Source organism: Camelus dromedarius, chromosome 19 (assembly GCF_036321535.1).
Source record: "Camelus dromedarius isolate mCamDro1 chromosome 19, mCamDro1.pat, whole genome shotgun sequence".
In the NCBI taxonomy this organism is placed as follows: domain Eukaryota; kingdom Metazoa; phylum Chordata; class Mammalia; order Artiodactyla; family Camelidae; genus Camelus; species Camelus dromedarius.
The window spans coordinates 6,529,651-6,555,931 of record NC_087454.1 but is presented as its reverse complement, the minus strand read 5'-3'; the positions used below and the strand labels follow the sequence as shown (position 1 = coordinate 6,555,931).

Below are 26,281 nucleotides of genomic sequence, written 5' to 3'. Positions count from 1 at the left end.
ATTATTTATTTAATTAATTTGGGGGGGTGGGTAAGGCGGTAATTAGGCTTATTTATTTATTTTCAGAGGAGGTACTGGGGACTGAACCCAGGACCTCCTGCATGCTAGACATGCACTCTACCACTGAGCTCTACCCGCCCCACCTCGTTCTCATTTTGGAGGTGCAGTTCATGTGTTATTTTCCCCCAAGAAGCCTATCCTGACTCACCCTATTTAAAATAAGTCCCTTTGGAGGGGAGGGTAAAACTCAGTGGTAGAGAGTGTGCTTAGCATGCACTGGGTCCTGGGTTCAATCCCTGGTACCGCCAATGAAATAAATAAAGAAAGAAACCTAATGACCTCCCCCCAGCAAAACAAAACAAAACAAAACAAAACAAAAAACTGAAAAAAAATTAATAAAGCAGGTCCCTTCCTGTATCAGCCTGCAGGCTGACTGCACAGCACTTGTAATTTCTAATGATTTTCTCCGTCTACTTTTGATTATCTGTCTTCTACTTCCAGAATACTCCATGAGAGTAGAGGTCCTATTTGTCTTAGTTACAATTATATTCTTAGTCACTATTACAGCTCAGTACCTTGCACCGTGTCTAAGTGCTCAATAAATATTTATTGAATGAAAATCCATTTTATGGATGAAGAAAACAATAATAACAGTAACAGGGATAACCAAAACGAAGACTCAAAACATATGCTGGCGGGGAGGGTGTAGCTCAGTGGTAGAGCGTGTGCTTAGCATGCACGAGGTCCTGGATCTAAGTGCCGACCCAACAGGATTCTCGTGAAGACTAAACTGAGATAATGCAGACTCATAGGCAGATGTTCAGTAAACAGTAGTTTCCTGATCTTTTCTGTACCTTCTGCTCGCATGAGAAGACCAACATTTCCAGGAAAATGGGCTAAATATCCAGGTGACATAAGGAACAAGAGAAAAATATTCCTGGGTGGGTCTGATTATACAGTCATTCTCCAACCTTCATGAGACTTAGAATTAGCTAAACTTCATCTTCTGAACACTTGCTGTTATTGCAATGATTAAATGGAGAATTCATAAAACCAGGTTCAGTTTAATCTCAGTGTACACAAATCTTACCTCTGCTTCCCCTACGTGTTTTTTTTCATTCCTATTTCTTGCTGGGTAAATGCAGTATTTGTCTTAGGACAAGTCCCGTATTTTAATCTTAAATTTTCTCATCTGCAGAATGGGAACAATAGTCCTTCTCTGAAGAAGATTCTTATAAGAATTAAATGAGATACTAACTACTATATATAAAATAGATAAACAACAAGGTCCTACTGTATAGCACAGCAAACTATATTCAATACCTTGTAATAGCCTATAATGAAAAAGAATGTGAAAAGGAATATATTTATGTATAACTGAATCATTATTCTGTACACCAGAAATTAATACACTGTAAATTGACTATATGTCAATAAAAAAAATAATAAAGGAAGTTTCCTTAATTAAAAAAAAAAGTTAAATGAGATAATGTGCAGGGAGAGGGGACAGCTCAACTGGTAGAGGGAGTGCTTAGCATGCGTGAGATCCTGGGTTCTGTCCCCAGTACCTCGTCTAGAAATGAGTAAGTGTAATTACCTCCCCTACCCCTGCCAAAACAAAATAATTAAATAATATAACAATAAATAAATGAAATATTTTAAAAAAGAGATAATGTTCTAGAAATCTCTTTGCTTACTAAGTACTATCCAAATGTAACAACTATTATTGCAAAAAATAAATATACAGAAAAGTATATTTATATAAAATTATCAGTTACATTTATATTAAGTAATTAACTTATTTGTATGTGTATGTTTATACTTGCATATTTATATTTATAAATATAAATTAAAATAGAATAATTATTATTAAAATGTTTTTATGCAGGAAGAGAAGCATGTTTATTGAAATCATGCTTTTCCCACAATTTAATTAGTATTCTCCGAGATACAATTGTTCAAGTGCTGAAAACCCATGTATCTCGTTAAATCTTGTCTCTCTAATCCGTGTGCGGCTGCCCATTGACAACCCCTACCTGCAGGACCAGGAATCCCCTGCAGGGGGCGTGCGCCTTTGGCTGCAGGGCATCGCTGCGAGGAAACATCGTTCCCCATAGCTTACCCTGAATCTTTAGCTTTAGGGTGAAAAAACGACTCAAGTGAGGCTGGTCAGCGTTCTTCATGACCCTGATTTTTTTAAGTAGAGGGATTTGGACCAAGCAGGAACAATCTGACTCCCCTGAGCCATTGCTGGAACCATTGGGGGAACATCCCTTTCTTTTCTCCCTGGAGTGCCAGCTGTGAGAAGCAGGTACCTGGAGCTCCTTCTGCCGTTTCTGACACCAGGTGGGGAGGACCAGCCTGAATAGAGCCAACAGAGACAGGGAGATCGAGTGATCAACTCAAACCAAACTGGAACTTTTCCTGGTTTTAACATGGAAAGTCTTAGGCCCAGGATCCCCCTCAGACCTGGGCAAACAGGGATGGGTTGGTCACCCCACAGAGAAAGGACCTGGCAGGAAAAGAGTCCCACATATACTGTTCCAAGCCCAGATCCAACTTTATTTTTGGGGACCCTCCTTGGGCACCTCAGTTCTATGACCCGGTAAGTTCTAGTGTCTGTTTAAGCAACTTTGAGTTGTTTCTGTCACATGCAACTTGAAGAGTCATAACACACTCCCAAAGAATGTCCCTGTATAAATAAAACTCAAAGTGAAAAAAGCAAAATAAATCAAAGTAGGATACATGCTATTTTTAAGATTGAAAAAAATGAGGAAATGTGATCACGTGGTTGCTTGTGGGGTTGACCTAATTTATTTGACAAAGGGGTTCTGAAAAAAAAAAGTATACAAAATGGAAAAAGGGAAGAGGCAAATGAAAACATTCTTATGGAAGAAAAACATCATAGCATGAGAAAGGTCAGAGGAACACAGGAGCAGAAACCCAAAAGACCAAGCTCAGGGTGTGAGGGGGAAAAAAAAATGTGGCTGAAGCCACAGCACAGAGCAGTTTTGCCTTTTCATTAAGGATAGACGCCCCCCTTCCTTGTGAAGTGGGGCCAGAAGACAAGGTAGCCCCAGGAATGGACTGTGAAGGAACCAGACCAGCGGCAGCTTCTGCAGATACTATACAACTACACAAAACTTAAAGCAACATATCTAAAAGGCCTCTGGCACTCCACCCTGGGACAGGTGAGCCAAAGAAAATGCTCTGGGAATAACCAGAAAAGCGAGAGGAAATGGATTCTCTTAAAGGTGACATCTAGCAGTGACGGCAAGGATTGGAGACGCCAGGAAGTAGCAACATGCGCCAGAATTCAAGGTGAGCGCCTGCCCTCAGAGCCTCATGCTCTGTAGCGTGAGTCAGGGAAAGCTCTGCTCCTGGAGGGTTTCCTTTGAGACGATGGCCCAGGGAGAAATCTAGACCATCTGTCTGGTACACCAGCCACACAGGATGGAATGATGGCCACCCCTTCTGGCTTCCCCTGAAAAAAAGAAGTGAGACTGGGGCCCCCATGGAACTACTCTTGTTGGCCCTGTCCAGCGCAGTTTGGGGAAAAAAAACCTAAGCATGGAAAACCAAGAGAGAAGTTGTTTTCTCCATAGAAAGGCAACATGAAAAAAGAAAAAGTTTTTAAGCAGTGTGAAGATATGTGATTTAGTCCTACCTCTATGAATATACTTTCCCTTGAGTTTTAAACAAGTCTCTTTTTGTTTTCTGATATCACCTAGTAAAGGGTATTAACCATTTCCGTGGTCCTAGTCCTCTCGTGGGTGTTTCAGGGAGCCTGATATGCCTGTGCAGCGCCTTTCTAGCACAGACACTTGAATTTAGGATGTTTAGGATACAGAGAGAAGGAAACTTTGAGGGAGGAAAGGAACAGCCCGACCTGAACTTGCACATTTGCAAAAAAAGCTGTTTATGCTGTGTTTACCGAAGGACTTCCCCTACTTAAACCATGACACTGAAAATAGAAGACCCGATATGGTGAAAGGCTGTCTGATAATAAAGAACCAGATTCACCCACCAAATCTTACCTCACAAAGAAAACTCACGTGCAAAACCGCTGGAGTTATTGGAGTGTGTGATGGAAAATGGGGAGTTTGACCACTCTAGCATCTGATGGTTTGTTTTCTTTAAATCACTTGTAATTCAAGAAGTCCCCACCTACCAGCAGGATATCCTTCTGCTTTCTCCCTGAACCAGGATGCCTTCCGCAGTTTGAGAGGAAGGAGGCAGCACCCCAGGAAATGTCATGCTATTCTGAAAAAAACATCCTTTGCAGAATCAGACCACGGAGCCTCTCTGAGCGGAGCTCTTACTGCCAATTTCCCACAAGGGAAATGAAATTCACTCACCAAGGCTAAGAGGCAACAAGGCTGACGGAGTCCAGACTCACCCAACAGCATTTCTACAAATTCTCGACAGCCGCGTGCTAGGTGTTTATGTGGTTCTGGACCTTGTGTCTTCTGCAAAGAAAGGCAGAGGTAGGGACATAAAGGGTCTTGCCTACCTGGGGCCTCATTTTGTAGCTGGGGAGATGGGAGCGCCCAAGAGGCGACTGATACGGGGTCATGCTGTCACTGTGAGAGGGCAGAGACCAGCAAGTCGCCCCACAAACCTGCAGCAAAAAAGGTCTTCTTGCCTGTGTCTGTCTAGATACCATTCTTGGTTTTCCCACCTTGTCTGTGTGATTAGGGCTGGAAAGGAGAAAGGGGCTAAGAAAAGAAAAAAAAAAAAAAAGGAAGTAAAAGTTCTTTTTCCCTTGATTTTCTTAAATTGATTTGCCATTGATAAGGCTGACCATCCTTCTGCAAAGTGGCCATAGACAATTAACACTAACCCACACCCAGGTTTTTCTTTTTTTAAGAAATGACAATTCAGGCTTTTGCAGAGTTGAGAAGCGCCTTCATCTCAATACGATCTCTGTGGAACCACGTGGCTAGGACCTTTATAAATCTCAAGGGAATCGTGCAAATAGACAGGGAATACATATTTAAATATGAACATCATCTAAGCAACTAACGCTCTCCAATGAGATGCCAGCGATGGAAACAACAGATAAAAGGTGAAAAGATGGTGGCGGGAGGAAGGGAGAGGTCAGGAAAGAGCAAGTGTACGGTACTGAGAGCGAGCCTGGTTCACTCGGCCAGTCACTCCGGGATTCAGAGACCAAACACGGTATTTTCCAGAGAATGCTGGCATGTTTACCGCCCAGCAGGCCCTGCCCTGCAGCCTGAGAGCACCTACCCATGTTTCCAACTTGGCAGCCCCTCAAAACCCAGAACAATGATGGCTTTTCTCTTGCTGTAATAATGCTGTCGAGTTCATCAGAGATCCATTTTGTATTTTTCATTGAGTCCAAAGCATGCTGTTTCCTTCAGAAGAAATCCTATCATGTTTTGTATAGTTTTAAAAATAATTGATCTGGTCCATTAGTAAAGGTAGAACAGTCTTGATGAGAAAGAAAGGAGGGTCTTCTGAATCTCATTGTTTATCTGAACTAAAAAATATATGTATATTTTGAAAACTCTTCACCTATGACATAGGGACATACATGAGTCCAAATATTTCTTCGCTCACGGGGTCTTAGGGAGACAGCTGTGGTGTCATAGTAAAGCCTCCTGCTTTCCCATTCATTCATTCATTCTCCTAATATGTATTTATTGAGCATTTACTATGTGTTCTATGCCTGGAGGATACAGCTGTTAACAAGGTAGAAAAATGACCCAACTTCATGGAGCTAATGCAGAGAAGGCCAAGAACAAACCCAGGCAAATAAGTAAGGGTGATAATTCCAGAAGGGGATAAACTTTTTGAAGGCAAAGGGTCGGGTGGTCAGCTTGGCTTCTCTGGGTTGATGACATCTGGCTGCTAAGAGGGAGCCTGTGGAGGTCTGGGAGTAGACAGCAGAGCAGCCCAGGCAAAGGCCCTGGGGTTACCACAAGTGTGACAAGTTAGGGGCAAAGAAAGAACACCAGTGGGGACCGAGAACAATAATCCCCACTGTGGTAAAACTTTAATAAGATGATGAGTGCAAAAGAACACAATGAACTGTAAAGCCATGCCACGGAAGGGTGTTCTTGGCTTTGCTAGACTATTTTATTCCCTATCGCCTAAAGAACATCATTCTTTAGATGTTTAGAGTTTAGAAAGGATGAGGGTGAAAACCATACACTTCAGTTTTCATCTTCTACTTCTCATAAAAAGGAGCAGGCTCTCGAAAAGCCTGTTCCAAGACAGCACATTGCCTTCACGTGAAACATGAAATCTCACCTACCTGGAATCCTATTGAGTGTCACCCAGAAATGTTCATCGGGACTGAAGGTGTCTTTGGACCACTGGAGCAAGTCAGCAGCCCGGGGGTCGTGGAGAACAAAGCTGGTAAACGCTCTTGACAGAGCAACGTAGGCAGAGCCAAAGTAGATGGTGAGATTATGGGGAGGAGGTGGTTTCAGTGTTGTGGTTCTTATCACGTAGGAAAGCTCTTTGCCCAGGTGCTCTCGGTGGACATACTTGGTCCGTCCAATAGCGTGGGCTGGGGGCAGCACCCCTGGGGTGATGTTTTTCCCTTTAAAGCCTTTCAGATACTGAACAATTTCCCTGTTGGTTTTCAGGGGGAAATCCTGCCCGCAGGTGTTGATGGCGTACTTCCAGGGCACCTCTAAGGCTGTAAGATCTTTGATGCAGTTCAGGTCAGCCTGGAGCCTGGAAATCCCACCATAGACCACTGGCTCCATCTTGGAAGCCAGAAAGGCATTTGGGAAGCAGCCCAGTAATTTCTCCACTGCATCTTTAAATTCAACTGTCGCTTTCTCATCCACATGAACACAGTAAACATTCTGAGGCATGTAAATTGCCCTGAAGAGCCTTGCAAAGGTATCGAAATTATGATGGATGACCATAATGTATGCCAAAGGAAAGTCAGCTTCTTCTTTCGATAAGGGGGCCGTGATGTAGTGGCTTTGGGTCAGGTATTCCTTGCAAGAGGACTTCTCGTGTATCATCAGTTTGTTTCTCCAGAGGAAGGGTGTTTTGCCTTTGATAAACGATGCGCAAACTTGAGTCAGCATCAAAGTGTCTGAGCTATTTAACCTCTGGAAGCTTTGCTCTCCCCCAAAACCAAGCACATAGAACACGATAAAAATGATGACGCAAGAGACAGAAACTATAAAGAGGGAACGCATCAATGAAGGCATGCCTCCAAGAGGAGCAGGATTGCAAAGACCGTCAAAATCTGTAAGTCCTTTCCCAAACTTACTTGTTCCTCTGAGTTCTTACTTTGGTACGTACTCCAGTCATTCCTGCCCTGGAGGAGACGCTGTGAATTTATTCGGTTTCATCCTGGGAGTCCAGCTGCTGGCTCTCTCCCTGCGCTGATATTAGCAACTGATTCCGCCTCGTCCTCTGCCTCTCTCAAACCGCCTTTGTCTAAATCCCAGTAGCAGGTTGCTTAAGCCCAGCCTTTTCCCCTCCCTCTGGCTCCCTGCTTGCATCGGCTAGCTGTGTCACTAAAACCCTGCTCATTCCGTTTCCCCTGCCGATTTAGTTTCTCAACTCTCTTTTCTTTCATTTCCTGAGGTTCCCCCCACCCCCGCCCCTGCCCCATCACCCCTTGTTATTGTCATTCGGGGAATTAGTGCAGTAAAAGCCAAAGTTGAAATGATGTGTTCAGGCAGGCGTGCCTGTTTCCTGCTAGCCATCCCCTCCTGTTGCTCATGGCAGGGATCCACAGCCTGGTCCCCGACTCTTCCAGTACATTCCACTGGGTATCATGTAGCCTCCATTCTCAAATATGCCGCTTTGATGGAAAAAAATGACCGAAGTGACAAGATCGAAAAGAAAAGAGACCCTCAGTCATCTGGCTCTTTTGTAATGCTTTCTGGCCCCGCCCCACCCTTTTCTAAAAGAAGAGCTCACAGGAGTTCCAGTCCTTGGGGATCCGAAATTGCAGGGCTCTTGGTCCTGTGACTTTGAGGTTGGGGGCAGCCCGTCTCCTCCCACTTCCAGCATCCACTGTGCTGCTTGTCATAGGATGCTGAGGTCGAATGAGCAAATCCCGAGCTACATCCCCTGATTTAGATGGGACCTTAAATCTTCACCAGAAAGCACTTGAATCGTGGCACAAATGATGCTCAGATCAGGGGACCTAAAGGGCACTCAGGTTTTAACCACCCAGAGAACATCATCTAATACTCAGAGAAGTGCTGTCTACCTGCTCAGTTAAGTTCATCGAACCACCGAGGAAACAAACGCTGTTTCCCCCTATTTGTAAATAGCAGTGTTTTGGCTGAAGTGCTTCAAACTCTTTTACTTAGAAGGTTCTCATCTTTCACCTTTCACTTTTCCACTAGCTCTTTTTAAAATACAGGTCAACGTACTTTTTTTACAATGAGTTCTAAAACATCAAGGTGACTATTGCATATCTTCTCATTTTTCTTCACCTTTAAAAAAGTTTTATTTCTTTATATGGAGGTCCAGGGGATTGAACCCAGGACCTTGTGCGTGCTGAGCATGCGCTCTACCACTGAGCTATACCCTCCCCGCTGAAAATGACTTAAAATTCATGACAACGGAAAATTCAATCCCAACCTTCTTTTTTTTTTTTTTTTTGGATTCCCCCAAATAATACGTTTAAACATCAGGTGATTGTATCTCCTATTTCAAAACAACAGAGAGTAATTTCAGGATCTAGTTTGGCCAAAGCTTTTTGGCTTAGAATGAATATTAAAATATTTTAAATACTTGCAGTTTGACAAAGCGTTCCACTACATGACTTAATCAGGCCAGCAGAGTCTATTTACGCTTTTATTTCCAACTGGCCAACAAACCGGGGTTCAGATTTATACATACGGAGGAGAAACATGAATGTTACTATATTGAGAAATACAGACAGTAGCTAAATTAGGAACTTGCATCATACTTCTGGAGTCAATCTGTTATTTAAAACTGCATTGTCTGAGTGTTGAAAACAGAGCTTTTTCCTGTTGTCCTTTTGGCTGTCCTTCGGTATTAAACAATCCCTACAAGAGAGCTTTTTTTTAAAAAAACCACTTGTTGGTGGGGTGGGTTATAGCAGAAGTGGTAGAGTGTTTGCTTAGTATGCATGAGGTTCTGGGTTCTATCCCCAGTGCCTCCTCTAAGAATAAGTAAGTAAACCTAATTACCTCCCCCCACCAAAAAAAATTTGAAAATAAAAACTGCTTGTTGTAATAGGGGAAGGCCATTACCTGGCCCCTTTCCTTCCCAACAGGCCTTGTGACCTGTTTATCCAGATGAGACACCAGGCATTTGGGGGCATTATTTACCTGTTTATATGTATTGAGTTAGTAAATGAATGTGTCTACATCCTCCATGGTTCCAGGTGCTCCTGAGTAAATGTTCTTTTAACTAGAATTGGGAACAGAGCAGCAGGTATCTTTTCTTCTGATCAGTTTCAACAAAAACTATGATCAGATGGGTTGACCAGACAGATTAAATGACACTGAACCAAACCAAAACAAAACACAAAACACCCCACAACATTTTAATCACATTAAACACATAAGATGTGCTTTCTCTTTTATGTCAAGGAAGGGTTATCCATTAACCCCCATGATTACTAATGGAGAACAGTGCAAAACCCAGGGAACCTGAGTTCTAGCCACATTTCCACCTTTAAAGGTAGAAACCATTTTCAGCTATGGAAGAAGGAATGTTGAAACCCATGTTTTGCCCACTGTTTTAATTTATATGTTAGAAGAGCAAAGACTAGGAGAGCCATCACGATTTTTTTCTTTAAAGCCAACATCTAGTTACCCGGAGGTGTGATTTTACCAGACAAACAGTACTTTTTTCTCTTGCCTCTCAGCCCACGCCTGTATGGAGACCTAACTGTAAATGTAACCGCAGCAGCACCAAGTTATAGCCCCACATCCTCGCGCATCTTCCCCTGGTTTAATTGCATGTACTTATGCAAACGCCATTATACTTTCATAATTGTTCTGGGACTTGTTTTTCCGTTCTCAATTAACTGCTATCCTGTAGTGGAGAAAGAAATTGAGGGGACACAGGCTTGAGCAAAACTGCTAGATTTATTATGTTATGTAACAGGGAAAGGGCACCGAGAGGGCTGGGTCTGATAAGGTTTGTTGGCGTGTCATTGAGAGGTGTAAGGCAGAAAAGATTAGGTAAATGAGGTCCTTGGTCTTGCAGGAAGCTGTTCTTTGGAAGGTCATTTTTGTGTGGTTTGTGCAGTTACTGAAGCAGGTCAAATGACTCAGGGATTCATTCTTAATTATCAAATGTAGGGATTTATTTTTCCCCCTTGGAACTTAGAGTATTTCATGAGAAAGCAGAGAATGGTGACAATCCAGTTCACTTTGTACAGCCAATTAATTCTGCTGCGGGTGTCCAGATGGTTTGTAAACGAAACCTTTTGTCTATCGATCGATCTATCGATCTGTGTATTTATGTATGTATGTATATTTTTCTTAAAATGATCATAATGCTAAAGCGAAGAAGAATGTAGACATTTCCAAAGCACATCTTTAACTAAAAAAACAGTTCTCCCATAACTCAGAAGTCCTCCAGTGTGGTTCGCTGGGGAAGATCCACCTTCTCCTGGGACTCAATCATTTTCCTTTCTACACCGCTCATCTAATTAGCAGCACAGAAGTTGTTGTCTAGATCACAGAACCCAAAGCGTGATTTCAAACCCTTGTCTCAGAGCAGGGAAGAAGTTTAATACCCAGACTTTTCAAGAACCTAGGTGGCAGGTTCAGAAGGCATCCATACTAGGTCATACCATGGTAGTGTGAGCTGCAGGAATCTGCATCTGATTTTGATGTAGCAAAGGCATCACTTCCTGGATGCTAAGCAAATATTTGCAAAAGACACCACACACAAATTCCCATAGGCAAATGTCAAAGTGTGTGCAGACAGGACGCAATCTTCTGGTAGCAGAAATGTAGCAGTTAATGCTACGAAGAGCCTGTTATTGGGGGACTTAGAAAATGAAAAATGATCCCAAATAGGTCACAGCCAATAAACAGTTCAGGGTGAAACTCACCACTGAATTTGCTTGTGGAAATTAACTGCTTAACTTTGGAGGAAGAACTGACTCATGGTTTTACCAAAATACTTGTTTCCAGAAAGGATTCAGCCAAACTAGGTGTGCCTGTGGCTTGAGGTTGAGGAGAGTTTAGATCAAAAGTCTGCAAACTTCTGTTTAACATCTCTACATGGAAGGGCTGTTAAAATACAGGTTGCAGGGTCCCCCACCCCAAGAAGTCAGTTAGTTTCAGGTGGAATTTAATCATTTGCATTTCTAACAAGGTCTTGAGACCAAAGTTTGAGAAATAATGGATCAGATGCCAAAATTCAATGATTTCTTTTTCCTCAGTGACCCGCCTCCCCCCGACCTATTTTCCTAAGACTAAGAAATATACTGTAAACAAAACAGCCTATGTTGCGGGATAAACAATATTGTATAATTTGGAAATACTTAATAAGCATGAATTCAAACGGTGGATAATCTGATCCCTTCAATAAAATTTACAATGGAAAGATAATTGGTACTTTTAGGAAGAGTGAAAGAAAATGGATATACAGAAAGGTGCTAAGTTGCTATTATTTACATAAGACAAACCCTAGTCGCAAATCATCCTGCTGCAAATGCATGCTCGAATTTACTGTACACAGCAAGCACACCTGTGCGTAATCCCAGTCTTCCACAAAATATAGATTACAATTATTTACCGACAAACAACGATGCTTTGAGTATCTAGTGTGATAAGCTGCCATGGGGGAGGCTGTAGAAGGATACAAAAATTTTTCTAAAAATGAACAAGAGTCAGAAGATACCCAATACTGGGGCAGAGGCAGAGCAACCGGACCACTCATGCACTGCCGTTGGACACGTGAATTGGGACAACGATGGACAACTGGCAATGTCTGTTCAGGGTGAGCACAGACATATCCTCTGACCCAGCAATTCCATTCCCAGGTATTTACACAACAGAAACGTGTCCAATTTCATCCAAGGACACACAGCTCAACGTTCACTGCCGCCATGTTTATAACGGACCCAAATGCCCACCCACAGTTGGCTGTTATATAGTTAGTTAAATGGTTATAGTTAGAGTTGTTATAATTATATAGCTATTTGGTGATAGTGTATAACCACAGTTGTATAGTTACATAGCAGCGTTTCTCAACCTTGGCGCTCTTGGCACTTGGCCCCATTGTGCCTTGCCGTGGGGGCTGTCCTGTGCCCGGCAGTATCTGCAGCAGCATCCCTGGTCTCTACCCACCAGTTGCCACTATCACCCCCTGCCCTTCCCCCTCCCCAAGCTGTGAAAACCAAAAAACGCCTCCAGATATCGCCAGGTGTTCCCTGGGGGACAGAATCGTCTCCGCCCACCCGCACCTCCCAGAGCCGTGAGACTGAATCCGTAGAGCTACCCGCAGCGACAGCAAGAGGGACTCTCACAAACATAACCCTGAGCCAACAAGGGCAGACAGAAAAAGCGCTTGCCGTGTGTTTCTATTTCCATAAAGGACAAAAGCAGGTAAAAGCATCTCTGCTGTCAGACATCAGGGTGGTGACTGGGGTGTCGCTCATGCTGTGTGCCTTGCTGTGGGGGCAGTCCCGTGCCCTGCATCAGCCTGAGCCCTAATGATATGTGCCCTTTTCTATGTTATATAATATCTCACCAGAAATGAATGAATGAATGAATGAATGAATAGAATGAGTTAAAGTCCTTCACCTAGAAATACTCTTCCAGAGGAGTCTTCCAGGTGAGTGGGGATCAGGTGTCTTTCTGGAATAACTGGTTTGTATGGTTATCACTGATGATCAACTGCTCTGCAGTACCGCATACCAGAGCCCACATAATTTCTTCCTTAAGCAGACCAAGGGTGTTTCCACTCTGCCTCCCAACATTAACCACCCTTGGCCACGACCTGACCACTTTTCCTTCCTACCAGGGAACGACACCCAGCAGAAAAGGAGCCAGGAGAAAACAGAGCAGGAGGTCAACACTTAATTCAAAAACATTTTGCGCTCATCAACACAGAACTGACTGCCAGCCTTTAAAGCACGTGTCATCTAAACTGGATAAGGATGGAGGGGCCACCTGCGCTGACAAGGACAACGTATGTTAAAACGGGGTACCAGGAAGTGTGAATGACACCGGATAGCTGGTGTTAGGGGCTGTCCTTCCACCTCCCCCAAGGTACCCACTGAGGAAACTCTGAGTCTCAACTCAGAAGGTCACTGGTCTCCAGGAGGCTGCCACTACAGGAAACAGTTGGGGAACTGAGCTAGAAGCACTCCACACGCTTTGGGAAAAGATGGAGCCATTTCCAGCTGTGCCCAGAAGGAGGCTATGCAAGGCTGTTCCGGGCTCCATGACCTGCAGAACGACTTCAGGTTTCTATTCTCAGGCTCCATCTCTTGCCAGTAGTGACCTATTGTTGCCATTAATTTTATTCCCAATCCTGCTTTGTCCTTAATTTCATTTCCCCTCCTATCTTAACCTTCCCTTTTACGGTTTTGAAGCTAGGAAGCAAAGAAAGCCTTAAACCCACCCTACACTCAGCTTTTGCCTGATTCGTAAGACTGAAGCCTTTGGCGTCTCACAGAGCAGGACTGAGCCCTGTCAAGTCGCAAAGAGCAGCTAAACACAGCTGCATACAGCTCAGCATTTGCATGGAAAATTCTACCGGGAAGCGGGGCGGTGGCGGTGGGGGGAGGACCTGATTTACTTTCCGTAAAAATTGTTATGATTTTTCACCCCGGCTAGAAGGAGGCTAGTTAAGATTGCAGAGATTATAGGAATTTGAAGTTCACTTCATTCCTAATAAGGAGAAAACTAGAGAGATACATTTATGAATCCTCGGAGGAAAAAAACAAATGGTTACGAAACTCTGTCAGATGCAGCCCTGAATGTGTTGAGCTGGATAACACAAGAAAAGGTGTTGAAAGCAGCAAAGAGGTGTAGATTTAAACACCCACCCCCTCTAAGTTTCTAGGTGGTCAAATATAGCTAGCACAGACCAATGCACACACACGCAAATGGAGACCACTGCCAAGGGCTTCTCTTGTGAAATGGAAGAAACAAAAAGAAAAAGCCACAAAACCCTAACTAGGACTCCAGCATAAACCCCTTCATCTCACTGTTAAAGAGCTGGCAGAAAGGCCAGAGACTAGAGATAGCAAATAAGGTTTTTGTTAGGCAGGAGGGAATTGTAGCCATTTGATTCTTTTTAAAAATTAAAAAAAAAAATTTATATTTTATTGACGTGAAATTGATTTACAATGTTATTTCCAGGTGTGCAGCAAAGCGATTCAGTTATTCATATACATACATATATATACATACGTTTCCAGATTTTTTTTTCATTATAGGTTATATGTGAAATTGAATATATTCCCTGTGCTATATAGTAGGTCCTTGTTTATCTGTTTTATATATAGTAGTGTGTATCTGTTAACCCCAGGCATTTGGTTTTTAAAAGGAGTAGGAATTACGGTTTGCATAAAACCACAGAAAAGGGGTCAAATCTTAGTAACTACATGTTAGTGCATGTTAGTAACTACAGTGTCTCAATTAAATGGGTTGTTTTAATGCTCACAGATATAGAGGACAAACTAGCAGTCACCAGTGGGGGAGGGAATGGGGGTGGAAGGTACAAACTACTGGGTGTAAAATAGGGTCAGGGATGGATGGTACAACACGGGGACTATAGCCAGTAGTTTGCAATAAGTGTAAATGGAAAGTAAATTTTTACTTTGATTTAATGTAATTTAATTTAAAAATAGTATTAAAAATTCATTTTAAAAATAAAAAATAAAAAGGGCATTAAAATAAATAAAATAAAACAGAGAAACAAACAAACAAAATAAATGGGTTGCTTTATTTTTTAAGTGAGTCTTAGCTAATTGCTTAGTCAGATGATTCAGGAAGTAGAAACCTGAATTAACATTTTGGACCTGAAATGTGAATGTTGGGCAATTTCATCTTTTAATCTACCCCATCTTCGAAACAAATTTAAGTGTCTTGACTTTGGCACTTAAGAGCTGAGTGTCCTTGGGAAAGTAACACAAACTCTCCACACCTCGGTTTCCTCATCTATAAAACAGGGATCAAAACAACACCGAGACTGAAAGAAACAATGTCCAAAAGGCACTTAGTCCTCTTCTAAGAAGACAGACCAAAGGCCAACAAGCACATGAGAAGATGTTCAACATCATTGCTCATTAGGGAAACGCAAATCAAACTACAGGCGATACCACTGCACGCCCACTGGAATGCGTGAAATTAAAGACAGACAATGATGTGAAGAAACTGGAACCTTCACACACTGCTGATGGGAATGCAAAATGTTGCAACTGCTTTGGAAACCAGCTCGGCAGTTCCTCAAAATGTTAAACATAGAGTTAACAGACACCAGCAGTTTCACTTTTAGAATCTACCCTGGAAAAATGAAAATGTGTTTATACAAGGACTTGCCCCGGAAAGTTCATAGCAGCATTATTCCTAATGGCCAAGAAGTAGAAGCAACTCAAATGTCTATCAGTGGATGAATGGATAGACAAAATGTGGTATATCCACACAATGGAATAGTAGTCACCCATCTAAAGGAGTGAAGTTCTGATTCACGGTCCAACATGGATGAACTTCAAACTATCACATTCAGTAGAAAGAGCCAAACATGAAGAAATACATCCAGCTTGATTTATACAAAACGTCCAGAAAAGGCAAATCCAGACAGAAATCGAAGGGTCGGGTGTGGAAATGGAGCGTGGCAGTAAGTGGACATGAGGTTTCTTTGAACGGTGATTAAAATATTCTCAATTAAATTGGGGTCATGGTGGCACACCTGTAAATATACTAAAAATCATCAAATCGCTGACTTGAAATGAGCAAATTTTATGGTTATGTGAATCATGTACCTGAATTACAAACCTCCGTTCTTTTTTTTTAAACATTTTTTATTGATTTATAATCATTTTACAATGTTGTGTCAAATTCCAGTGTTCAGCACAATTTTTCAGTTATACATGAACACATATATATTCATTGTCACATTTTTTTCTCTGTGAGCTACCATAAGATCTTGTGTATATTTCCCTGTGCTGTACGGTATAATCTTGTTTATCTGTTCTACAGTTTTGAAATCCCGTCTATCCCTTCCCAAACCTCCGTTCTTTGATGTGTAAAGCATACCTCAGTAAAACTGTTAACTTAGGGAGAAAAAGGCAGTTTCTTCAAGTGCCTGACACTGGGACAACCTCATGTGATGGTGATTCACTGGCCTTCAAGAAAGGCTTTGTAGTGACTAACCCTGGGTCGATTATAAGCTGTCAGTGACTAAGACAGTCAAAAACTTCCGGGTTCACATGCAAGCAACACCACGTTTATTTTACACTAACAATGCAGGTGAACTGAATTCCACCTGACACCCAGCGCTGTGTGGGCTGCAGCCTGGAAAGATAGAAATCTCACTGGACACTCCAGGATTCTGCATTCTGTCCGTTTCCACAGATACTGAAATGACAAACTCCCAAGAAGATAAGGGCTATCAGGGAGGGGAAAAAAGAGCCCAGAGGACAAATATCAACTCTGCCCCAGGCGTGGTGGGTGGTCAGTGGTCAGTGATTTCACAGAGCTCAGGGCCTTCAAAGATAATCAGAATTTCTCCAGGCAAAGAGAGGCCTAGGGCAAAAACCAGCACAAAGGCCGAGAGGTCGGCTTGGGGCTTAGCAATTACACAAGGAATTCAAGTGGTAGCAGAAGAAAGCACTTCGCATTTTCTGGATATTTTTAAACCAAAGCCCCTCGGGGTCAAAATGACTGGCAAATTCCCTTAATTTTTGATTTCACTTTTCTGGACCTGAACAAAAATGGACAACTGCAATCTTCCAAATGCGGAAAGAGGGTAATGTCTAGTGACCTTAGCAGTCAGATGTCTACCGACCCCCACAGACCCACCACTGTGCCAGACTTTTCTGATGGATTTAGCCGAGGCGGCAAGGATGTTGGCCTTTTGGAAAAGAGAGTGTGGGGCAGGACACCTGCCCCAGGGATGGCTTAAAAGATGAATTAGAATGGAAAATAACAAAATAAACGTTCTGCAAAAGTGAAAGGGAATGTCCTTCATTTGAAGAAAATATTGTAGTTGAGAAACAGAATAAGGCTCTTTGCCATTTATTGGCTCCTCACTCAACCCTCGATTAGAACCCCAGAGAGGGAGGCAACTAGGCCGGAGCAGGAGTAACATGGGAGGGGAGAGTGGCTGCTTCTGTGCAGGAGGAGAGGGGAAGCTCCTGTGAGGGAGTGAGGGACATCCCCCTGAGACCTGGAGAGCAAGCCAGAATGAGCAGCAAAAATAAAGGGCATTTAGGAACAAGGGGACCGTGCAAGCGAAGGCCTGGGGACCATTTGTCTTCAGACCAACCTAGAGTGACAGAAGCTTGGCAGAGTCAGAGGCCGGCCACTCGTCACAGAAGCCTACTTCCTAATAAGAGGAAAGAGAAACCAGCCACTTCAGATTCTAAGCGTGTGATGTTTCTAAGAAAAGCAACAGCCAAGGGGAAAACCTCTGTGGGCCACATTCTCGGTTTCTAGCAAAAAAAATCACCCCCGCACTTTCAAAAGCACATTATTTGGTGGGGGGGGGGGTGTCACCCACACAAGTTTTAGAATTATCACATTAAAACCTCAAAAATCAGCATTGAAGAAATTCATCTGTTCCCCCTCTCTTTAAATATTTAATGAGTTCCTACAACGTACCAGGTACAATTTGTGTATATAGCCTAATCTGTCCCACAGTCCGACAGGGGATATTTGGATGAAGAATCAGACTCAGAGAAATTAGGCATTTTGCCCAGAACCACACAGACTGTAGGTGGCGGAGCCAGGACTCATCTGCATTTAAATCCCACCAGCAAATTAGAGGCCACTGTCTGACTCCACAGAGTAAACAGATTTTTAGATTGTTCAAAACACACTACAGTTGCATAAACCTGAAATGCATTCTAATTGGTGACCACTGATCCTAGTTCAGTGGGGCCCAACTCCTACTATTTTTTTGTTTTCTCTTCAATCCACTTTTAGCTTCCTTAGTATAAAATTAAGACAGGTCACCACAGGAAGAGATGTTATTTCTGAATATTAAGTATTAATAGTATTTTCATGAAATTAATGGCTTTTAAATATTAATTTGATACCTAAAAAAATCTTTATTGAGACATAATTAACATACAGCCCTGTATAAGTTTAAGATCTACAGCATAATGATTTGACTTACATACATCATGAAATGATGACTGCAGTGAGTGTCCATTATCTCACATAGATAAAAAACAAAAGAAAAAAAAATACTTTTTTCCTTGAGATGAGAACTCTTAGGATTTAGTCTCTTAACATTCATATAAAATAAAAGGTTTCTACAGTATAGCACAGGGAACTATGTTCAATATCTTGTAATAACCTTTAATGAAAAAGAATATGAAAACAAATATATGTATGTATATGCATTCCTGGGACATTGTGCTGTGCACCAGAAATTGACACCATGTAAACTGACTGTACGTCAATTTAAAAAAAGGTCATGTATTACATACAGCAGTGTTAATTATATTAATTATGAGGTACATTACATCCCTAGTACTTATCTACCTTACAACTGAAAGTTTGTACCTTTTGACCACATTCGTCCAATTTTCCCCCTCCTCACCCTCCACCTCTAGCCTCTGGCAACTACAAATCTGATCTTTTTCTATGAATTTGTTTGTTTTTAAAGTTTAATTGATCTACAACACTGTTATTTCCTGTTATACAACATAGCAATTCGACATTTCTATACATTTCAGAATAATCACCATGATAAGTCCACAGGTACCATCTGTCACCATACAAAGATGTTATAGTATCACTGAATATATGCCTCACACTGTACATTTCATAGTCATGACTGGTTTATTTTGTAACTGGAAGTTTGTATGTCTTCATCTCCCTGTTTCTCTTCTCTCTGCACCCTCCTCCCCTCTGGCAACCACCTGTTTGTTCTCTGTATCTATGACTCTCTTTCTGTTTGGTTGTTTTATCATGTTTTGTTTTTTTTAATTTCACAATGTAAGTGAAATCATATGGTATTTGTCTTTCCACGTCTGGCTTACTGCACTTAGCATAGTACCCTCTCGGCCCAACTATGTTGTCACAAATAGCAAGATTCCATCCTTTTTATGGCTGAGTAATATTCCACTATATCCATATCTATATCACATCTTCTTTATCCATTCATCCATTGATGGACATTTAGGTTGTTTCCAAATCTTGGCTATTATAAATAATGCAGAAATGAACATAAGGGTGCATGTATCTTTTTGAATTAGCATTACTGCTTTTAGAATTCCAGTAAGCCCTCAGTCACTGCAGTCGACCAGAACGATCTTAAAATGTCCAAAACAACCAACAAACTCAGACATCGACTAAGAAGGACTCTCAAAACAGAAATGACCCAGATTTTCACACAGCAGGAGTAACAGTTAAACCAGACAGCCACCTAAGTTTCTAGCTCCCTCACCTCCTCAGGACCGAACCCTACACTCAAGCCTGATCCAGATCCTGCAAGAGCTGGCTGGGCCAGTGAGGGGCCACCAGCCTCTAGTAAGGATCCTTCATACACATAACAGAAACCATTTCAAGGGCTCACTCTTAAATTTTTTAAAATGTGCAGAGCAGTCCATTTCTTTTCCACTGTTTCGCTGACCTATCACTGCTGATCTCTACCAGAGGTGTAAAAATCCAGTTCCGATAGGTAAATCATGTTGAGCAGCCAAGGTGTTAACTCAAGTGTCTGCTCAATAAACTGATTAGAATCATGAGTTAGAATCGTGGACTCTCAGAGTGGAAGAGACGCGCAGGCCATCTTGTCCAACACTTGATAAATTAGTTTACAGTGTTTCTCCAGCCTCTGCCTCTGCCCCTGCCCATCCCTTGGGCTTGTTCACCACTGAGCAAGCTACCCATTCTAATCCCAGATCGATGGGTTCTTGTGTCTCCTGCCACTGACGCTGGTTCTTCTTCTAAAACTACAGAGTTGATCTAACTTCTCTCTCATGAGCAGATCTTTTAATTATGTGGGAAAAAAAAAAATGGGGTCTGGCCTTTTAACCTTCTTAGCTGCTCTCTTGGGAATCTGCTTTGTCAATGTCTCCCCGTAAAGTTTGGTGCCCAGACCTGAACAGTCCACATCATACTTGGTTTAAGCAACACATCAGACAGAAGTGGAGCTTTCACTTCCCTTATTCTGGTTGCTACAGTTCCACAGGAAAAAAAAAAAATCTTTACAGCATGTACTTGAGCCCTGATTTCTTTCATCACTACAACATTACCCCTTCCTGCTCTGGGAAAACCACAGATTTCAAAAGCATTCTAAGTCTAGGAAGCTTTGTGTTCCAACATCAAAAGCAAGCATCCACAATGGTTCACAGCCCTGGCTGTTCCTGAGAATTTCCTGGAGGTTGAACGAGTACTGAAGGCTAGGTCCACCCAGGAATTCAGGAAATGTATTTATAAAAGCTCTAGGCAAATGTAAAATGCATCCAGGGTTGAACCACTCATGTCAAGAAACCATGACCCTGATCCTCACATTAATTCAAGTTACTTTCCCTTTGAACTGTGAATCTGAATTTTTATTTCGAATTGAACCAGCAGAACTGAATTGGTTCACTGTAAACAATTTGAGATTATTCAAATCATTAGGAACTTGGACCAATGAAAGGTGGAATTAATTTAGGAACAACTGAGACCTAATCAAAAGTCAACTTGAACCTTAGGCTTAGGAGACCTGGTTGATAATTGGCACATTTACTTATTGGTTGGGAAATTTGAACACATCATGTAACTACACTGAAGTTTAATTGTCCATAAAAGAAGGCACTGGTCTAGCCATCTTTAAGATGCTCTAAATTTCAGATTCCACTCCAGGAAAGAACTTGCAAATGAAAAATTCTAAAGTTGCTCTCATTTTGAAAGGATGTGAATTTAGCTATGGGAGCTTCAGCAGGGGCAAAAGTATTATTAAAATGTTTGAGTTGCCATGCAAATTTAGTTTAATTTATAATGTTTATTCCTGGTTTTAAATGCCATCACATTTAAAGGAGAGTTGGGTTTAATCTTTCCTTTGCATTGCTCCCTCAATCCTTTGCCCCCATTTGCAGTGGGTCTATGGGCTCAGAAAGGCATCTTGGTATATCAGCAAAATCAAGTCAGACAGTCAGACCTCTGCCCTGCTGACCATTATGCCTCAGTTTCCTCATCTGTAAAATGGAGATGAATTATATCACCCACTCTGTGAGCAGAGCTGCTGTAAAGATTTTTTTTAACGGAAGTATAGTTAATTTACAATGTTGTGTTAGCTTCTGGTATACAGCAAAGTGATTCAGTTATATATATGTTATTTTTCAGATTCTTTTCCATTATAATTTATTACAAGATACTGAATATAGATCCCTGTGCTATACTGTGGGGTCTTGTCATTTATCAAGATTTTTTTAAATTAACACTTGAAACTGTAAAGATCTTTAAAATGTTATTATTATTATTATTTACTGTTTTTCAGCAGTTTGTTCCGGTTTAACCACACAATGTTGATTCATAAAAACAAAAGTTAAGAGACAGACATACCCGGAATCCTATTGAGTGTGACCCAGAAATGTTCATCAGGGCTGTAGGTGTCTTTGGACCAGGACAGTAAGTCAAGTGCATGCTGGTCTTGAAGGACAAAGCTAGCGAATTCCCTTGTGAGGGCCACATAGGCAGAGCCAAAGTAGATGGTCATGTTGTGAGGGGCTGGAGTTTTCAGTTTTGAGGTTTTAATCACGTAGGAATTTGTTTTGCTTAATAGTTCTTGGTGGACGTATTTGGTCCGTCCAATCGCATGATCGGGAGGCAGCACTCCTGGGGTGATGTTTTTCCCTTTAAAGCCTTTCAGATGCTGAACGATTTCCCTATTGGTTTTCAGGGGGAAATCTTGCCCGCAGGTGTTGATGGCGTACTTCCAGGGCACCTCCGAGGCCCTCAGGTTCTCCAGGCAGTTCAGGTCAGCCTGGAGCCTGGAAATCCCACCATAGACCACTGGCTCCATCTTGGAAGCCAGAAAGGCATTTGGGAAGCAGCCCAGTAATTGCTTCACGGCATCTTTAAATGCATCTCTCGCCTTTTCATCCACATGAACACAGTAGACATTTTGGGGCATGTAAATTGCCCTGAAGAGTCTCTCAAAAGTGCCAAAGTCTTTGTGGATGGTCATCATGTAAGCCAAAGGGAACGCAGCCTCCTCTTCAGAGAGTGTTTTTGTTATATAGTGACTCTGAGCCATGTACTCAGAGCAGGTAGGTTCACTGAGGGAAGTTTTCAATGCATTCTCTCTGGGGTAAAAAACCTTCCCCTGAACAATCTGATGACAGGCTTTTGCTAATAGCGAAGCATTGGACAGAGATGCTCTCAGAAAATCTTTATTCTCCCATAACTCGTTATTGTAAACAAATACAAAAACCAGGGTAGTGACAAGAGACACACAAAAAAGACCGTGCTTCCAAGAGCCCATTATTCAGAACCAGGGGTTGAGTAAAATGTCTCTTGAGATCTGATCAGAGTGTAGATATATTTAACTTACATTTTCTTCAGAGTCCACAGTCATCTTCTTGGTAGATGGAGTTCTGACTGGCTTTTCCGCGATCCCCAAGTTGACGTGCTCGTCCCTTTTCTGTCTTCCTTCCGTCCTCATTCGCTGCTGCGTTGCATTTCCACCTTTCTCTGACACATTTCTGAAGTGACTCCCTTGGATTTGCTTTGCTCAGTCCCCTGCTAACCTGCAATCTGTTTCTACACAAAAACAAGTTGCTTCAGGGAAGTTCTGACTCCAGTGTACCCACTTTTCCCTGCAGGAAAATCCCCAAGGGGTGAAGTGACCACTCTGCAAATCACTGCTCTGAGACCTCAACCCCAGCCTCTCCTCCCAGCTCAAAGGTTGGCAAGTGTGTCCGCTCCCCAGCTTCCTGTTAATCATTGAGTTCAACTGACCGAGTTTGTTTGCTTAAACAGCACTGCCAAGTTAAAATCGTCAGTTCTAAGCATGTGAACACCGCCTGGAGAGATACTCTGTCAATAAATATTTAGTGCTTAAAATTTAATCGCTTAGCCCTGTCTTTTTCCACACACGCCCCCTGTCCATATTGGCGGACTATGCTATAAAGTGCAGCATATGACCGACGATGGAGCCAGATTCTTTCCAGCACATAATTTTATCTGCTAAAAGGAATGGCCTTAAAAAGGCACATTAGCAAGCTTACCTCACCATCTAACCTACTGAATAAAGGCTAATTAAAAAAAGAAAAAGAAAGAAACTCAAACCAAAAAAAACTAACAGCCCAATATCACCCCCAAATTGCATAGAGGCTAAAGCTGAAGTTAGAGATGTCAAGTTTATTTTATCCAAGCCCAAGGAGGATACGGGGGACCAGCCTGATGCCTGGAGAGGTAGGAGGGAGGAGTTGTCTGTCTGGGATGTTCTAGAACTTAAGGAGAGAGGCTCTTCGATTCAGATGTAGCAACCTTCCAGAGGAGTTTCCCTCTCTATGAAAGAAGAGAATAATTTTACCACCTTCATAGGTCAGTCCTGAGAATAAAATGAGGAAGTATATCAAGAGTTCATCGCCTGCCCCGCAGCAATGGGGCTGGGAGACAGGAGTAAACAAAGGTTCCTCCTCCCAGCTCGCACATCAAGGAAAGGACACAATGACCACCTCTTCCGGAGAACCGTATCCTCCCCTTGCTCCTCCCTCTGAGAGCCCTTGCCAATTAGGTTGTACGTCTCATGACACGGATCAGTTTGTTTTATTTGGTAACTAGACACACAGGGGTGGAGGCACGTTGTGCACACATGCAGAAGGGGTGTTTCATTTGCGCTCCCACCACTGTCTGCACACATTAGGCAATCAAACTCTTATTGATCGATATCGCTAATTATCAGAGAAATGCAAAGCAGAACTACAAGGAGGTACCACCTCACACCAGTCAGAACGGCCACCATGAAAAATTCCTAAATGATAAACGCTGGAGAGGGTGTGGAGAAAAGGGAACCTTTCTACACCGTTGGTGGGAATGTAGTCTGGTGCAGCCACTATGGAAAACAGTATAGAGATTCCTTAAAAACCTGAATATAGACTTACCCTGTGATCCAGCAATCCCACTTCTGGGCATATATCTGGAGAAAACTCTAATTCAAAAATATACACGCACCCCAATGTTCACAGCAGCACTATTAACAATAGCTAAGACATAGAAGCAGCCTAAATGTCCTTCGACAGATGACTGGATCAAGAATTTGTGGTATATTTACACAATGGAATGCTGCTCAGCCATAGAAAGAATGAAATTAAAGCCATTTGCAGCAACATGGATGGAACAGGAGATTGTCCTACTAAGTGAATTAAGCCAGAAAGAGAAAAATACCATATATCACTTATATGTGGAATCAAAAAAAAAAAAAAAAGACACAAATGAAGTTATTTACAAAACAGAAAGAGACTCACAGACATAGAAAACAAACTTATGGTTACCAGAGGGGAAAGTGGGGTGGGGAGGGATAAATTGGGAGTTGGAGATCTGCGGATACTAACTACTGTCTATGAAACAGATAAACAACGAGGTCCTACCGTATAGCACAGGGGGCTATATTCAGTATCTTGTAATAGCCCATATTGAAAAAGAATACGAAAAGGAATCTATCTATATGTACAACTGAATCACTATGCTGTACACCTGAAACTAACACATTGTAAATGGACTGTACCTCAATTTAAAAAAATACTTACTGATCGAGTGCTCTAGTTTGCATTTCCCTATTTCCCTTATCACATTAGTGTGGGAATCCTGTATTTGTGATTTCCATTTTGTGATTTGTGATCTATATTTGTATCTGTGGATCTGTGGACAAAGTACCTAATTTTTCCAATAACACCTTAATTATAAAGACAGCGTAATGTTACAGATAGTTTGTGCATATGGTGTTTTCACATCCTGCACTCGCATCTTCCTCTTGTCTCTAGACATACACATTTTGATTTTACTAAAAACACAGGAGGTGCAAGTTTGCATCCTGCATTTTGCACTTAACTGCTAGAGCATAACATTTTCCACTGTGCTCTTTAGTTTCCACTGGGTGTTATCTGAACAACCTTTCCCTTAGAACGCAAGACTGGAGTTATCATTGGCTGTTGGTGGTTTTCCCACCTCAGCTGAAAGCTCACGCGTTAACCAGGTGGTTGCCAACTCCATTTGGTAAGCTTCGGGAGCAGAGAAAATGATGATAAGAAAGGACCCAGGGAAATTCTCCAGAACTGGCGGGTCAGTCTGTACTTGTTTTAGAAATCAGACCCCACTGCACGATTCAGGTGCATGCAGTCTGGTCTGTATGTCCCCAAGTGAATGACTCAATCAACCCCAATATCGTTTACGTAACTTTCATGTATCTACTTAAAATTCTTTATAGCAAATCATTTCTTCAATACAGTAGCCACAAAGAGCAATCTTTCCTGAAATGATGACTAAAATTTTGCTAATTTTAATTTTTAATAGCCCTCTGGGCATCCACTGTCCACATCAAGTGAAATTAACAATAGGGATGAATAAACGAAGGCATCCTCGCCTCAGTGTGCTTGTCTAAACCAATCCAATCATTTTTAGAGCCTTTTCTCCTAATATATCCAGATAATTGCATCAGCTCTTCCTTTGTTTATTTTGGCTGTCTCTTCATTCTTGGCATGGTTCCATCCCTCCAGAGATCTCATGCATAAAAGCATCTGTAATAATTTGCCTTTTCTGCCCTGAATTTACAACCCTACGGTTACAGGGTAAAGAACGTTTGCAAGTTAGGACTTCACTGCTGTGGTGTCCTTCACTGTCCCTCACCTGACATGCTTCGAGGGTCTTCTGCCTTTGACAATGCTAGACATTTTTACAAGAATCAGAATCAATCTTCTCTTTGCATCTACTGAGTGCTACCTGATGTTTATGCTCTTCGTGGTCACGTGGGAAACCACCACGTGGGAAACGTGGTTCTCCCGACCCTCCTGGCTTTCCTGAGGCCCTTTTGTAATATACCACTGATCATTTCTCTAGTATGGGAAATAGTAGAAGATGGTGATGAGAACAGCAATTCTTCATCCCCGCTTGAACATTAGATCAAAACGGATGCCCCCAACTTTAAGTTGAAGGCAGTGGTC

The 26,281-nt window shown here is 42.1% G+C and overlaps 1 protein-coding gene and 1 long non-coding RNA gene across 6 annotated transcripts in view; one reads left to right on the top strand and one right to left on the bottom strand.

Annotated features, from left to right (window-relative positions):
* Positions 1-26,281, bottom strand: part of GCNT2 (glucosaminyl (N-acetyl) transferase 2 (I blood group)) — a 109,591-nt gene that overhangs the window by 49,182 nt on the left and 34,128 nt on the right. The window contains exon 1 of one of the 5 annotated variants that reach the window (XM_064476181.1): positions 21,681-23,435. The exons of 1 other annotated variant lie outside the window; for it this stretch is intronic. In XM_064476181.1, coding sequence (XP_064332251.1) covers positions 21,681-22,602 — 922 coding nt within the window. In that variant the 5' untranslated portion in view covers positions 22,603-23,435. Of the gene's footprint in view, positions 1-6,280; positions 7,566-21,680; positions 23,436-26,281 lie in introns of those variants that run through there. 3 more of the 5 variants (XM_064476182.1, XM_010994428.3, XM_031435205.2) reach the window with 3 other exon arrangements.
* LOC135318605 (uncharacterized) lies at positions 3,229-15,847 on the top strand. Its single transcript, XR_010376806.1, has 3 exons — positions 3,229-4,487; positions 6,618-7,239; positions 12,970-15,847. It is a non-coding gene; the product is annotated as an uncharacterized LOC135318605 (long non-coding RNA).